The sequence below is a fragment of the Dendrobates tinctorius genome, unplaced genomic scaffold (assembly GCF_039654945.1).
Source record: "Dendrobates tinctorius isolate UK_male_01 unplaced genomic scaffold, ASM3965494v1 ptg000143l, whole genome shotgun sequence".
NCBI lineage: Eukaryota > Metazoa > Chordata > Amphibia > Anura > Dendrobatidae > Dendrobates > Dendrobates tinctorius.
Window position 1 is genome coordinate 25,363,878 of NW_027361810.1, and position 17,574 is coordinate 25,381,451.

Consider the following 17,574-nt stretch of genomic DNA (forward strand, 5'->3'; position numbering starts at 1 on the left):
GACATTGGAGATGTAAGAGAAGGAAGGATGTGTGCCGCTTCCATGCTCTCGCCATGAGCCGCCATACTACACACCTTATAATTTCACGCTGAGTGTGTTTGTGAAAATGACTTTCTGACAAACGCAAACAGCTTCACTGCGTATAAGTGAAAATGAAAACCGTTAACCCCTCGGTGGTAGATGTAGTGCCAGCTCTTTGTCATGTTTTTCGATAGGAATTTCATTTATAGATGAGCTTTGTCCAATATTAAAGGCGTTTGTTCACTTATTTTTTATTTTACAAATGAGGCCGTGGAGATCCGAAAGTAAAAAAAAAACAAAAAACATTCTGACTGGCCGCTTCTCTCCACCACCGCCGCCTGTGTTCTCCCCCCACCACAAATCTCATTGCTTCCTCTTCTGGATCAGACTGAATGTCCCAGCTGCAGCCAATTAGAAAGTTGCTTAAAAAGAACCTGTCATGAAGTTAAAAAAGAACCATTTAATTCTCTTATTTTATTACCGCAGTTCCCCTGAGTATTCTGTTTTTTTTTGTGTGTTTTTTTCCTTTAATTCACCGGTTTCAGAGATACGAGCCTTTTTATCTAGTGATAATTTCTATAGGCTTTACTAAGAGGGCGTGGCTCACTGGATCCTCTGGGGCGTGTCTTCAGGCTGCGCTTCATTATTATTCTGAGAGCCACGCCCCCTTCTTAAAGATCAGAAAAATCAGCGCTAAATTAAAAGGCCCACATCTCTGGAACCGTATGGCGGATTTAGAAAATAAAAAAAAAAAAAAGAATATTCAGGAGATCAGTGGGAATAAACTAGGGGCACAAAGTGGACACTTTTGACCCGATGACAAGTCTTTTTTAGCTTTGTATATATATCTGTGCAAAGATGCACATAGTTTTTAACTCCAAGCATGCCATGACAGCTGCAGGTTGCTGTCCACTGCAATAGAAGAATTCATCTGTAAAGCAATGTGTGTGCATGGCAGAAAAACGTGAGCACACAGCATTGCCTCATAGAATCGCCTGTAATTGAAAAGTCATTGGGTTATCGTTTTCTATTAAATGCTTTTCATCCATTTGATAGTTGGGTGACAACCAAGAATAATGCCAATATATCTCTGCTGGGAATGGCGAAACTAACCAATTTTCCCGGACTCGTGTTGAGAGCTAGAACATTAAAGTGGGATTCATATGGAATTCTCAATTCTGGGACCACATTTTCCCACCTTTTCTTCAGCCGTCTGTGGGCAGATTCTTAGGCTAGTTTCACATTTGCGTGTCAGGGCGCAGCGACGGCCTGTGCACGGCCGCCACTCAGCCCCGCCCCTGCCGCGCCCCCTCCGATAGCTCCGCCTCCAGGCGCATGACGCTGCATGCGTCATGCGTCCCCTATCTTTATCACTGAGGACGCAGGCCGTGCGCAGTATGCGTTTGGCGGCGCATGCGTCCTTTTGACGGTGCGCCGAGTGCAACCAAATTGCAACAGATTGCGTTTGGCGCTGGTCGGCGCACCGTCAAAAGGACGCATGCGCCGCCAAACGCATACTGCGCACAGCCTGCGTCCTCAGTGATAAAGATAGGGGACGCATGACGCATGCAGCGTCATGCGCCCGGAGGCGGAGCTATCGGAGGGGGCGCGGCAGGGGCGGGGCTTAGTGGCGGCCGTGTGCAGGCCGTCGCTGCGCCCTGAAACGCAAATGTGAAACTAGCCTAAGTTACAGATCGATCGGTCATGTAATACCTACCGTATTTCTGGAGGACAATGACTATTTGCCCCCTGTAACAACAGGTAAGTAGGTTCCTTTGGAAAATAGGAATATATGACTGCTTAACTAAGCAGATTTTCCTATAATATCACAAATGCAAAACTATAAAATACTAATTTCTTATTATTTTAAACATACCGGATTAATAATTTCAATACTTTTTCATGCCAAGAAAGTCTGATCCTAAAGAGGAAACCTAACCCATCATTCATACAAGCAAAATGGCAACGATTAAGACAGACGGAGTTCAGTGGTAAAGCAGTAGTCTGGTGAAGGTCAGGGCAGGACGCAGACAGGTAAATGAGGCTAACCAAAAAAGCTGATAGTAACAGGAAACAACACACCCTAGCAGAAAGCAGGAATCTAATGGAGCTTATTGCTAATGTTCAGAATGATATCCATATAAAATCCATAACTTCAGGCGAATGATTGATAGCAGGGGTAATTGACGCTCCTGGCTCTCTCATAGACTGTAAATCTGTCTGCACATGGCCCACAGCAGAGCTGTGCAACCCAATGACGGCCAGGAAAAAGATGCTGGGCAGTGGAGGATGTAGGATGGTGCAGTGTGTTATCTGCACTAAAGAACTTTTGGAAACTCTTTGCATGCAACTTTAAAGCCTCATGGTTTTGCCTGCTATTTTGTTTTATTTCAGCTTCCCTTTAAAGAGGTCCTGTCACTCGCTCAAAAATTTGAGTTAAATTCATTTGCAAAGAATCCCTGAACTTCCCTGATTTAGCCTCTCTTTTCCGTTTTGCGCTGCATCACTCCATTGCAGAGATATTCAGATTTGTTGATTTCAGACCACAGAATGTGGAATCTCAGCTTTGCAGTCCAACTTGGCATATTTTCAAGAGTCTTCTCTGGGGACCTGAGCTTTATGCCCCTTCCTGACATTCATAGCTCAGCAGCGTCTGAGCATTTCGGACTGCTAAATCAGGCGCCAAGCTGTGATTAGCAGTGTCTGGGAGGAAGAGGTGAAAGTGTATACTCCCAGAGAAGACTCTGAGGAAACAAGCAGTTGGGCTGCAAATGGAGATTTCACATTGTGTGCTCCAAAAGCATTAAATGTGAATATCTCTGCATCAGCACGACGTAGCACAAAACTGAAAACCGCAGCAGAATCAGGGGAACGCACTGACTTCTAGAAGGCATGTATCTTGAGTTCTAGCAACTGACAAGTCCCTTTTAACTTTAAGTCTTAAAAAACAATTGCAGTGTCAACATTGTAGCTCAAATCTCGTAGACCACAATGCAAAATCTGCAACAAAGGACAGTAATAAACATAGGAAGTAGAGAACCCAGGGATTCAAAATGGGTCCCCAATTATAATTCCAGATTTTGCAATTTAGGACAAAGGGAACTGATGTCTCTATAAGCTTTATACCAAATACCCTAATAATGAAGTCCCTCTAGAGTGGAAAGTCCTACACAGATTATCACCACCGAGAAACAAAAGGAGTGGCCCACTTATTTCATAGACCTCATGGAAAATGGTTTGCCTCTTAACCAGGACCTCTACATTTGCCACATAAGGCCCCGATTCAGATTGGGTAAAAGTCGTAAGAAACTGTCTATAAAGATTAGCCAGCTATGTTAACTGTATGGAGGCCTCCTGACTCTCTCCAGACTAATGAAGGTTAACATAAATGATGACATTTCTGGTGGCTTTCTCCTTTCTCCCCATTAGTAAGACATGAATGTTCAAGTGAGCTCTCATGTGAATGGTGAGAAACTGCCAAACCGTAAGCCTATGCCTATCTCATGTGTTGGCCAACTGTATTGGTGTTCACTCATCTACTAGATGGGTCTTTGGGTTAGGGCTCTTCACCATCACTAGGTGTAACAACAACGCACCATTGGTCAATAAAGGGACAATTACAGAGACAGCTATTCCCAAAGTGTCTCCAACAACCAAGTATAGGAACTTCAAAGGAACATTGCTAACAAAGAAGAAACCAATTTATGTCGATCCAGGCATCATTTCTACCATGTCCCAGCAAGTCTATCAATACCCAGCCTACCTCCACCCCCTCAATTCATCAAAATACAATCCTCCAGAGATTACTGCCCACTCTGTCCAAACAACATCAGCAGCAGCGGTGGCGGCGTTCCGTAAGTCACTAAGAGATGGCTCATTTAAAGACTTTCCTTCTATTATTCTGCAAATGTCTGCTTACATAATGCATTGTGTTCATCTCACAATTCATCATTCTCTCTCTCTACTTTCAGTCAAGGCCGGGATGCTCACTGCCTTCAGTTTATGTCTCACAGGAGTTTAACCACTTCGCTCTGGGGATATAATGATTACCCCATTTTCACACTTATTGAACACATTGAGATTATCCTTTCTGGAAAAATTTAATTTGATTTTGTTTTTTATAAAAAAAAAACAAAAAAAAAAGAAAATAAATTACCAACAACTTATAGATGGAGCCACCGCATGCATCCCAATGGACCCAACACGCAGCACCCATGATACCGGATGGTAGGTACACTCTTTCACCCTCAGTATGATCCCTGGCAGTCTATCTATATACTGTGGCCCAAGCAGAATGGACTTGTTGGCTTCCTCGTCCATAATGTTGTAAAGAGTTGTGTCGTGTTTATTTTCTCTGAGGCATGGCCATTGAAATAGTCTAAGACACCTTCACGAAAGTCAATAAGTATCTTCCATAACATTGCAGTGGTCTAATCTAAGGGTCCTAAGGCCACCTTGTCTTTGTCTACAGACCACCCTAATTAACCAATGTATCATGGTATCTACACCAAGGAGCCTTAGCATTAAAACCGCTGGCCTAATATTAGGTGGACCTCCCTCTCCTGCTGCTAAAACATATGGGCTCTACAAGACCTCTGGAGATGTCCTATGAGAACGTGCCCCAAGATGATATCAGCAGATCCTTTAGGTCCTATAACCTGTGATGTGCGGCCCCCACTGATCCAAATTGTTTTTAAATGATCATTCGGAGTGAGATCTAGGGAATTTGGAGGCCGAGTCAACATCTTCATATATTTGTGAGGGACCTGAAACCACACTCAACCCCTACTCGGCCGGTCGATTTTCCATTTTTGCACTTTTGTTTTTTTTCTCTTCCCCTCCTTCAGAGCCATACCCGTGAGGCCTTTTTTTTTTTTTTTTTTTTTTGCGGGACAAATTGTACTTTTGAGTTACATCATTAATTTTTTATCATAAGATTTACTGTAAAGTAGGAAAAAAAATTCAAGTGCAGCGAAATAGCCAAAAAAAAAAAAAAAAGCGCAATTCCGCAATTGTCTTTTGTGTTCTTTATTTACAGCATTAATTTTACAGTACAAATGACTTGCCAATATAACTGTTCAGGTCAATATTACAGAGATACCAAGTATGCATAGTTTGGGCTTTATTTCAGTGGTGAAAAATTAAAAAAAAAAAAAAAAAGAAAAAAAAATTGTTTGTGTGGCCATTTTCGGAGAACCGTAACGTTTTCAATTTTTGGGATATGAAGCTGTGTGAGGGCTTCTTTGTGCCATGAGCTAACGTTTTCATTGATTTCAGTTTGGGGTACATATTAATGTTTTGATCACTTTTCATAAATGTTTGTAGCGGCCAGAAAAAAAGTCATTCTGGCGTTTCCATTTACTTCTCGTTACGCCATTTATCAGACTAGTTTGTTTTGTATTTTGATAGATCGGGCTTTTATAAACGCAGCGATATCAAATATGTGAATTTTTTTATTTCTTAATTTTTAATGGAATTGATTGGAACTTTTGTATTTTTTTTCTTATTTTTTTTAAAGTTTTATTTTACTTTTTACTGCTCTTGTTAGTCCCACAACTTGAAGCTGTGATCGTGCGGTCGCTTGTGCTATACATAGCATAGGCACTGCTGTATATAGAAAGTATCATGGTCTCCTATGAACGCCATCTACAGGTTGGTTTTCACAGGAGTACCGTTATGACAGGTGCAGGAGATCTTCAGCAGACCCCTGGCTGTCATAGCAACACATCGGCACCCCATGACCACAAGCGCAACAATGGGCCATAGAATGACGTGCCCCCTGCTGGGGCACTGTAAATGCCGCTGTCAGAGATTGTGTAGCTGTGAATCCAGCTCTGCTGTCAAAAAGACTGGTTAGAAAGCTCAGCACCATCTCTATGTATCACCCACTGCCTGTCTTCTCACTCTGCTCCTACCTGCTCTTGCCCTCTCCCCTACAGTATAATTTGAGGTGTAATATAGTCCTTCTTGCCTTGAGCAAGATGGAGTTGGGCTGTTTTTACAGAATGAATGAGGAGTTCAGGAGGTAAATGGGAGGTAGAGAAGTGGCTCATAAGTGGACAAAGAATCACCATTATCTGATAAGATATATTGCAAAGTTTCTAATTTTCACCCGTACAATTAATTTATGCAAAGTTTGTTGACAGTAAAGTTCACAGGGCCAGTGTTACAAGCCTTTCTGCTGTCTCGGTCTGCTGGCCAGCCTGGAACTTTGCCCAGGATTGCTACAGAACATGTCTGGTCTAGGCTTTATTTTGTAGCAAGAAGGCATTCTTGAAAACTTGCATCCTGTGGAGAGCACTTACAGTTTTTGCATCAAGTTGACCAACACTTCACGGGTCAAGATAGCAGAACAGTAACTTTTCGACAAACAGGGTTAAGGGTTTGATGAATGCTAGCAGTGGGAAAACGGTGTTTTAATATTTATTTCGTACTGCCGATCGTTTTTATTCTTGGAGACATAAGCCTCCGCCAGATATGTCTGGAAGTGACTTTCTCATAGAGAGCACAAGAGTATTCGGAAGAGCGAGTGCTCAAGTGTATGGGAGGGTCGGGCAAGATAGCTGGGGACCGATTGATGAGCCAATCATTTGGCCAAGAGCTATTTATTATGTATTGGCTTTAGAATAAGGGTGACCATACACATCAGATCGCTCTCGTCAATCCCCCCCCCCCCCCCCCTCCATACATATGCTTGGCTGAGCGAGCACTTGATCTCTAGGGAAGACGGGTCTAAGACACTGCCAGACTCTTGTGTTGTGGAGTGCAACCATCTTATTGTGTGGATCGTGGACATCTGCAGGTCTTGATAAGAGGCCGATGGGTCGTAGACTTTTTATTGATGTTATGACCAGGTTTCCTTTTCACCTCTTGTTAAATCAAAGAGATTGTCCACTATACAATACAAAAAAACACGGACATACCTCCCGGACAGGCACCATTCCAGCGATCTCTCCCAACGCCGATGTGACAATTTTATTTGTTTGGAGCGCTGCAGTCAATCTGCAGCTGGGAAACACAATCACTGGAACGGCGCCGGTCCGGGAAACATACCGGTATACGTATGTTTTTTATTATCATTATTTTAGGTTTCGGGGTTGTAGCTTTTTAGAAGGGGTTGTCCACTGGAGGGTGACCCCTTTGTTTATTTTTTTTTTTTTACATAGTACTTAACCATCCTATGGACACTTTCCTACATTTCTGCCAGACGTTACAAACAACCGAACGGCGCTGTAAAATAAAAAAATTAAAAAAAACAGCCAGACACAATCCAAAGTGGTAAAAGCGACGTAAGAGACCATCGGCACTTTAACGTCTGCGCTTTACAAGCCCCGTGTTAACCTCTTTTACCAGCGCTGCAACCTGTTTCTCAGCTCCGCGGCTGACACCGAAGGGGGAGAGCCATATGATTTTCTATGTGATATTTACCGCGGCTCTAAAGCCGCCAGTAAGGCATTAAACATTCAGCAGCTCTCTCTATGTTGTTGCTTTGCACAGGGTGAGGTCGGCTTTCACAGCCTACGGAATAATTTGATTCAAATGCAGCACAATCGCGCAGGTAAAGATTACAGTGCAACCCGCACTTACTCCATGGGAATCTGTTACATATGAAAGCTAATTGATCCTCTTCAATTTGTAGCAAATAATTTTCCTAGAAAAGCTTCCAAATAGCTTGAAAATAATACTAAGTACTGCTCCTGCCATACGGGCGCATTCACACTACTTCCCTTCTAGGTAGAAAAAAAAAAGAATTTCTGGCGGCTTTCCAAAATTCTAACTTAAAGGGGTGACCCTGGATTAGGAAAAGGGGGTTGCTGTTTTTTTTTCCTAAAGCAATGAGTGATATCAAATAAATATGGCTATAAAAAAAAACAAAACACTTTTTATATTTGCAAATAAAAACAGCGTCCTGATCCCCAAAAATCCATTCAAGATGCATTCTGTGTTATAAAGTTTGAACCGTTAATAAACACTTTATCTACTTTATTATATAGGGTGTTTGTTAACCGAAAACTTCATATTCTTTTCGAGCTGACAGTTCCTTTTCGTCGGCACTCTACCAGCACTATAGGTGCTAGAACTCCCTTCACGTCCCAGCTTGCATTGCTCCAGCCACTGTCCAATAGCTTGGAATAGTCTTTGCTGCTGGAGGTGGATTACACTTGACAACAGGCAGGACGTAAAAGTGTCTGCACTTCGGAGGGATTTTTTTTTTATTTTAAGGAAAAGATTATATCATTTTTAAATAAAGTGATTAGTAGATTGTCTATTTATCATATTATCTATCAAATGAGCACAAGTTTACAAAAAGTACAGGGAGAATTTAAAGAAAAACTCCAGATATTTTATATTGTAGTACAGTATGAGATGAAAAAGAAAAAAATGCAAAAAAGTAAAAAATTTCTCGAATGATGCAGGTTTTTTTTTTTTTTTTAATACTTTTCATCCTTGTAGCCCTTCATCCACAAGCGCAGGTCAGACTCATAAAATGGCAGCCAAAGTGCCTCTATTAGGCCGGGGTCAGACTTATGTGTGCAATGAGTTTAGTCTCTCGCATCAATACCCGGCACTGACGCCGGCACTCGGGACCGGAGTGTGCGGCTGCATAGAAATACATGCATAGAAATACCTGCAGCCGCACACTCCGGTCCGAGTGTCAGCGGCAGTGCCGGGTATTGATGTAAGAGACTAGTGCAAGTTTCTCGCATTGCACTCGCAAGTGTGACCCCGGCCTTATCAAGAGTATCGGGGAGACCCCCCATTAACCGTGCCTACAGAGCGCCCCTAATAAATTACAGTACCCATGTAAAAGTGGCAACAGAGTGACCTCAATAAACAATGGCGGAAGCCAAATATACCCCATAAACAGCCCCAGCATAGCCTAATTGATGCCTGATGCCTAATTTTTGAGCTTTTCTAACCTTGCACGGGGTTTACTTGACTGGATGCAGCCAACACCCGATATGATGAGATTTTGCATATGGGGGGAGAGTCTGCAAGAAACGTTCCGGCTTGGTATAATAAGTGTCATGCAGATAAGAGTCACAGACTGCTAAGTCTTCCATTTATAACGCGAGTTATGTCAGCGTTGGAGCCGTCGTTTAACTGTTTAGCTGTTGGGTTCGGTCATCGTTTCTCTCGTTTCGCTAGGAAGAATAGCACCATCAAATATGATGACGCTTGGACCTTGGTCACCAATGAAAATACGAATACAGCCTTAAATATGGAAACCAGACAGTAGTGACGAATAACGTGAAACCAAAGCAATAACCGTACGCAATAAGGAGGACAGATAAAAGTGAGAGCTGACTTTTCACTGAACTTGAGATTTTTCTTTAAAAAATTTCTTGCCAAGAGACCAGATAAGTGTAAAAAATAACGGTGGATAGCCATGAGCGGGTCTACTGGACAGAGTGTCATGTGAGTGAGAAATATCCGTGGTTGGAGTCGGGTCTCTTAAGAAGAAAAGTGACCCAGCAACCTGACCAACTGGTTTCACCATTGCTGTGGACCTGCTCATAACTGCTATGATTATTAGACCTGCTGGATGAGTGGTAAACCGAGGTGGCCTTGGATGTTGTGAATGGTTGAGGACGACCATCTCCATTCTTTCGTTTATATCGTCGTTGGGTATAAACTATTGATACAGAACTGTCATTACATATCAAAAAATAGAGCCCTAACTACACACTATGGGTGTTATATACGGGGTAGTATAAGATTTCGGGGAGTGACATATTGGGGTCTCTTGCTACAAAGCCTGAATTTTCAGGCTTTATATGGATCTACACACCACAAGAAATAGGTAAGTACTGTGACAACTGAGAAAGCGTACTGCTCAATCCCAATAATACATATTGTAAGTCACTCATGAAAAGCTGAGGACCCCCAACCAACAAGGCCAAAGCTCCAGCTGAAAGTAACCCCGATTTGGAGGTGACTTTGGAGCACATCATTCACCCGTAGGGTCTGTTTCTTATGGGACGACATACAAATAACCTATTATATATCCAGTGTGTACAATGATAACAGAGCTGATGTACAGATGGAGGGTGCGGACCCTCACTCATCCCCTTTCCTGGGCCCAAGGCGGTGTTATTTGTTAACACCCATATAGGTGCATGATCTGACTCCATAGGACTCTGCAGATATATCCATTCTATAATGCAGACTCTATTCGTGATTGTCTGCAGCTATAGGGCCTGAAACCAGCGACCTAACCTTATCACAGTATACAAGGCTAAAATGGGTGCGTAACTATTGGGGGTGTGGTCACAGCGAAGCACCGGAGCCTGAGAGGGTCAAAAAGTCTCTCTGCTCCGTATGATGAGACCAGTCCTAAAAATTACATATTAGGGTTTGGGGCCGAGGAACGTCCATGTTCCCCCCCTTTGCTGTTGAGGATAGGGTAACGGTCAGGATGCGATACTTTAACCTTAGATAAAACCACAGACCTCCTTTAAATTCTACGACAATTTCCTAGACCCAGCCCCAATGTGTCGGATAGAAATATGAGGTCGGTGGTTCTGATTTTCCCTCTAAGAGCTGCTGTTACTGCACAGGGGCTACATCTCCAGAGAGCGAGCGAGCGTGTCTCTTCTCCTAAAGAGCTCTCCTCCTCCTCTTCATCCTCCACCTCCTCCTCCTCCTAGGCCTCCCCCTGAAAAGGATAGATCCTGCACATCTTTTTTTTTTTTGTTCTCAGGCAGGAGAAGCGTTGCCCTGCCTCCTCCTCCTTCCATCGACATTTCAATGCAAAAACATTGCAAATAATGCATATTCCCATCAAAAACCTCCACCCCTTCCCCAGCGAACGAAGGGGATGGTGCACGGTCCGCCGTGGTCCATCAATGGTTAATATTGCAGGAGAGGCTCAACGTGCACATGGGCCACCGTGCAAAATCTGCCATCAGAAAAGCCACAATTGACACCGTAGCTTTATTAACGGCCGATGCTGGAGCGAAGGGATAAGAGCGCATCATTGCAGCCGACACGTAATCTTATCCGCTACCTCCCTGTGGTTATCACACCAGTAAGTTTACACATCTGCAATGACGTAGGCACCGGACCCATTTATGAAAATCGATGACTTCTTACACAACGATATAGCCCTGCCCGATACATTGATGCATTGCTGTCATCACACCGGACCGTCACCGATCGCCCAACCTTTCCATCCCCATGAGATCTAACATTGGCCTTTACAATACAATTTTCCAGCTAGAAACCCCCGAACGTCATCACTCCATTAAAGGGATATCGTTTCAGGTCATTCTTCTTTTTGCAACATAGACGACCAATTTACTCTTCCAAAATCCTAAATCCTTCCCAATGGGGGGGTCCCTTTAAGCATCGTGAATGACCCTGCCATCGCTGGTGCTGTCAAAACCTTTGCAACAGTCAAGCATGCATCTTCCTAGATGGAAGGATGAAGAACAAGGGAAAAAAAAAAAGAAATGCTTACCGCCTCCGAGTCTTCAAATCCATGTAGGTACAAATTGTCGTACATGGAGGTCTAGAATCCAATGCACCTTTCAATACAGAAAGAGAAGGAAAAAAAAAAAAAAAAAAAGAAAAGAAAAGCTAGCTCGACCACTGCTGGGAACTGAAGGCCTCAGCAAGACACCGAGCCTGAACTGTGAATTTTTTTTGGTGTTTGTATTCCCAAGCCAAGATGCTGTTCATTCATATTATAGAGGGGAGGTTATCCCTAGAGGCAGTTCAGACCTGGCATTTTTATCTGTGTTCCAAATTCAGAGCATGAAAGCAAAAACCCTTCCCCACCAAGGACTGGTGAGAGACCCAGGAATGTGCCCTGCGATTGGCTGCCAGCTCTCAGCTGAATGTTCATTTGCTTTGATAGTAAGATGACGAGCAGAAGGTCTATAATGTGCAATGCAAGAATCCTTCCCCGGCTCCTTTTCCTTTTTTTTTTTTCTTTGCTTTCCTCCCTCCCCGTTTGGAAATCCCTACTTGAATCGTACGCCGCCGTTTGCATGCCAAATATGTTAAAAATAAAAAAAATTGCAACAGTTGTTTATTTACACTGTGAATGAATATTGTTTTCGAAATTGATTCACAATGAAAAGAACAATAAACAATTGGTTACAAATTATTTACTCAATAAAAGATTCCATTTTTTAAGTTCGTTTTTCCATTTCTTCCAAATCATTTTTTTTTTTTTTGTAACTGTAAGGAACCTGTAAGAATAATTTTTAGGGAAAGATTAATCGGGAAATGGGGTTAGGGTGTGTTGTGATAGGTGATGGATAGGCAAGAAAGAAAGTCGTTACCCAATGTACAATAATGTGCACTCGGCTATTTTGCAGGAGTTCCTGGGGAGAGTTGGGTGCTGCAAAACCCACAGACATTACAATACAATGTCCCTTTAATCCTGAAGCACAGATCTTGCCGTTATTTTTGGAAATAGTAAGAAGTAAGATTTTCCTTTCAGGATTTAGGAAAAGTTGGGTGACAACAACCCAGGAGCGTAGTGATGTCACCCAACTATATCCCAGAAACAGAAATAGCAGAATAAAACCTATAAGTAGAATTAAGACCAAACTAATATCCCCAAATCATCCTTAATGGGTTTTTTCAGCTTCAGAAAACTCCTGTCTGCAATTTGTTTAAAAAAAAACAAAAAACAAGCAAACAGTGCTTTACTCACCATCCCAGGGTCCAGCGCGGAGTCTCAGTCATTGCTGCCGGTGTCTGTTATTGTCTGCAGTGCTGATGTCGCATTGCTGCAATCCATTACTGGCTGCTGATATTTCAACATCAGACATTAACAGGCACCAGAAGCAGAGGTGGAGACTCATCGCCGGACCCGGGGAGGGTGAGTAAGGACAGTTTGCAATTTTTAAAACAAACTATAGCCAAGAGACAGGAGGTATGTGAAAACCCCTTTAATGGAGTAAAGGGGTTGTCTGGGCACTTGACAGTGATGACTTAAGACAGATCAGAAGACTTTACGCTTGTCTTGGCCTGACGACCCGGTCTCTTAAGCTAACTGCTTCATAGGCATATATATAAAGCAGTAATTCAGGAGACTTAAGGGTTGAGACGGTTTTCCAATCCTTACACAGTCCGTGTTTCATGGATGTGTGAAACCTGCCTTATTTTTAGGATAGGTTATAAATATCACATCAGTGGCGGTCCAACCTCTTGGACGGGAGCCGAGAACCCCTTTAAACCCTTTCCAACATACCAGTACATCCCATGCCGGGTGCACGTGTATGGAGCGAGCTTAGGAGCTGAATCTCCTCTGCACAATACAAGTGCATCTGCCTCTAACAGCAGCGACCTGAGATTGCTCCAGTTGCTGCTCTTTAGACACTTACAATCTCTGATAATGATGTTTTAGTGGTGCATTGTGGGTGAGTATCTGCTCTGGCGCCCATCACCGGGCCCATGACACGATTATGGGGGGCTGATGGATTGCCTCACTGAAGGCCTCCAGAGCCACCATCTTTGTCCTCCCATGAAGCTGATGGGAGAATGTGATTTTTAACATACTCTACAATATCGAAATATTCCAGTATATAGTACAAGAGAGCAAACGATCAAGGGTCAAGCCCCCAAAGAGTTGCTAAAAAATAAGTAAAAATTACTTTAAAAAGTTTTAAAATATTTAACATAATAGAACAGAAAAACCATAAAAATTTGAATCAAACCCCTTTCCCAATCCAAACATAACAAAATGTAAAAAAAAAAAAAAATCAAATAAAATAAATAATTATAAAAAAAAAATTGGTATCGCCATGGCCGAAAAAATCAGATCCATGACATTATAAAATTCTTTAATGCATATATTAAAAGGCATAAAGAAAAAAATAAATGGCAAAAGGCAATAAAAAGCAATCACAGCAACATATGTACCCTATCATGGTAGCAATAAAAACAGCAGCTCACCACACACACACAAAAAAAGCTCTCATATGACTATGTAAATGGAATAAAAAAAAGTTATGTCTCTTGAAAGAGGGGGAGGAGAAATCGAGAACACAAAGTATATAAATCCGCCTGGTTCCGAGTTGGGAAGGGGTTAACAAGTAAAATCCAATCCAGGCCATGGACAAAAGTGGTACTATTTTGGGGGGCTAAAAAAACAAATACCCCCCCCCCCTTTTTTTTTTTAAATCCAAGACAACGCCTTTAATAATAGTATAAAAAGTTATGTAACCTCACGCAGGACGGGAGCTATCCATTAGTTTACCAGTACCAGTCTGGAATTACTCCGATCTGACCAGTGTGAGGAGGCTTTAATGGCTTTTCTGTGCATCAATGTCAGCTGCAGCTTAATGATAATTGAAGTCTAGATGAATCACCTTTGCGAGATGTGATATTGGAAGGTCGTTTTACCATTACGCTTCCCATAGTGGTTGTCACTTTACAAACACCCCAACGATTTTTATGCACTTAATGCCACCCTCCCGGCTTGGTCTACTCTTGCCCCTTTTTTTTGCCTGTGTTACAAGGTCACTGCACCTCAATCAGTCTGCTCATGAAGCTAAGCCTTCAACCCAATGTCCTCCCCCAGACCACTACTCTGAAGCATACGGTCACCAGTGGGAGAATGCTGACCCCCCAAGCACCGGGCATCCACAGTCGTCACCTCCGGACCCCGGCAGTCATCTACCAAATAGAGATGCCACTAAAATCTGTCTTTGCTCACAAGGCACGGCACTGTGCATGGTGCAACACTCTCTCAGGCCCAGTTGTACCCCCTGAGTGCCCAATCGTTACACCCCAGATCTAAATTTACATTACTCTATCGAGATCAACCACCTGGGACAGTTGCACTGGAAACTAGTTGAAGAAGGGGGTCACGGATGGCTTCTCCCTGCCTGTCTCCCTTGAGTGACAGGTCTCTCCCTGTGTGCATGTATAGGGAGAGATCTGTCAGTCAGTGGATGCTGGCGAGGATGAGCTGCCGAGGACTGGCTTTTTCCCATGCGGCTTTTATGGTATGTTTATCTCTGAAACGCAGCAGCATTTCAAAGTCATGGCTAAAATCATACAGCCAGCTGATACATGTTGCCTGTGAATCAGGAGCATGTATCAGCTGTCAGGATCTCTTTAAGTGCCCCAAATTTTGCATGATAAATTTCACTAAGTATGGGTACACTGAGATTAGTCTTTTCAAAGTAATTACACTCCCATGCGCCCTATTTTTTATTATTTTCCAGGCACTTCAAACTTACATTAATATTAAACTTCATTTCCTTATTTTGCTCTCTTCTCTCCCAAACACTGTGCTGCAGTGCTGTTTCAATGGCCAGTTCAAGTTCCTTTAGAAGCTGCTTTTAATTGCTGCTCAACTAAAGATTTCTACACTATATACAAACTATCTGTGTACAGGATTTCATCAGTATGAGTATAGGGGTGGGGATCAGAATGTCTCAGACAGGAAAAGTCCCATTCACTTATTATTTGAATATAGTGTACTAGATCTTGGCTTAGCAGCAGTTGAAAGCCGCTTCTAAGAGAGCATGAACTTGCCATGTTAAACAGTACTGCAGTGTAGCTCTCAGAGGCTCACTAGGTGAGGTAGCAGAGTTACTGTAAGCTGCAGGCAGGCCGGAGACATTCTGGACACCGCTGACAGGTAGCAGAATTACTGAAAACCGCAGGCAGACAGATGTCCTGGAGAAGACAGACAAGTAGCAAGGTAACTGGAAGCCGCCGGCCGACCAGAGACATATGGGATACTTCAGACAGATAGCAGAGTTACTGGAAGTTGCAGACAAACTGGAGACATGCGGAAAAATACTGGCAGATAGCAGAGTTACTAGATGCCGCAAGCAGACACGGAATGTCCTGGAAACCGCAGACATGTAGCAGGGTTATTGGAAGCCGCAGATAGACAGTAGACGTCTGGGAGACTGCAGACAGATAGGGATACTGAAGCTGCAGGCAGACAGTAGTCATCTGAGAGACCGCAGACAGGTAGCAGGGTTATTGAAAGCTGCAGGCAAACCAAACACCTTCAGAAGACCACAGAGAGTAAGCAGTGTTACTGGAAATAAGCAGGCAGACGGAAGACATCTAAGAGACAGCAAAAACGTAGTAGAGGTACAGGAAGCTGCAGGCATACCGGAGACATCAGAGAGAACGCAGACAGGTAGCAGGGTTACTGGAAGTTGCAGACAGACATGAGACATCCAGGAAATCGCAGACGGGTAGCAGAGTTATTGGAAACAAGCAAGCAGGAGACGTCTGGGAGACTGTAGACAGGTAGCAGGTTTACTGAAAACTTCAAGCAGACCAAAGACCTACGGGACGCCACAGACAGGTAGCAGGGCTACTAGAATAGTATTTCGGAAATAGGGTAGCAAAATAAAGTAATTCAGTACATTATAAAAATTCATGACCTTGCAATGCATAGAGGGTGAGTAAATTAAAGAAAAAAGTTTAGTTACACTGTAGAGTGTTATGAATGGGTCACCGAGGAGGATGGCAGGAACAGGCTAAGCCACCAGCGAGGTTGGTAACTAAGCGGATTGCAGACCCCTGATCCTATCAACACAACTAGCAGTAGCCGTGTAGCATTCCTACGATGCTCTAGACGCCTCGGCACAGCCGGAGAAACAACTAAGCCTAAAGCCGGAAAGGTGAAATATAAGCTGCCCCGGAGCAGATCCCCAAAGGAATAGACAGCCCCCAAACATATATTGTCGGTGAGACAAGATGAGACACAAACACAGGCAGAGAACAGACTGAGCAAATGGTGGGGCCCAAGCTGTCTAGACAGGACAGGACAGAAAAGATACTGTCTGCAATCACGCACAAAACCCTAAAAAAATCCAACACATCTAATATACAAAAAACCTGAGGCCACACGACCTCACCCCTGCTAGATCAGCACTCTTGTATGAACTGGAAGCAAAGCAAAAGATACTAACATAACAGGGGACTGAAAATTCACTCCAAATCCACAAGGAGGGGAGCAGAGGGACCTCCGGCTCAGAAGTCCGAGCAAGGGAATTCACAACAGTAGAGCCCCTCAGAGCCTCCAATGCAAAATATGAAATAATCATGTGCTATTTATATTACCAGTGCTTTGTTATGTGGTCGCGGGGCTCGACCATCCCTAACACCATTGATTTTCCGCATGGGGCTCTCCAGCAGTTGCAAAACTGAAACTCTCTGCATATCTGACAGCCGCAGGCACTATCCGGTTATACCAACAATAACTGAAAACCAGTTGAAATCCATTGCCACCAGTAAAATTCTGTTTGTCCGAATGTCATGCCACTGGCTGATCAGACCTGGAGGGCACATATCTGTTGAAGTAGATATACGGTATATATTTTTCCACTACAATCTGAAGTAGTTTTCATGCTATAAGTGCCTCCCTGATTATTGCCCCCATCTTCAATCTCTTAGAAGACAGGAACAGCAATTATAGGGATATCCAGGTATTGATTATATTGCTTTCCACAGACTGTAGCATAAGGTATAATTGAAGCCGGGACTAATTAACTTTGTGGGACTATAAAATTACTTTTTTGAAGCATTTGTCATTTTTTTTCTAGTGGCACATTCATT

At 43.1% G+C, this 17,574-nt stretch overlaps 1 protein-coding gene across 3 annotated transcripts in view; it reads right to left on the bottom strand.

Annotated features, from left to right (window-relative positions):
- The window catches only part of CACNB4 (calcium voltage-gated channel auxiliary subunit beta 4), a 120,832-nt gene that overhangs the window by 45,892 nt on the left and 57,366 nt on the right, over positions 1-17,574 (bottom strand). The window contains exon 1 of one of the 3 annotated variants that reach the window (XM_073545629.1): positions 11,486-11,580. The exons of the other annotated variants lie outside the window; for them this stretch is intronic. Within the exon in view, the coding sequence (XP_073401730.1) occupies positions 11,486-11,530 (45 nt within the window). The 5' untranslated portion in view covers positions 11,531-11,580. Of the gene's footprint in view, positions 1-11,485; positions 11,581-17,574 lie in introns of those variants that run through there. 3 annotated transcript variants of the gene reach the window in all.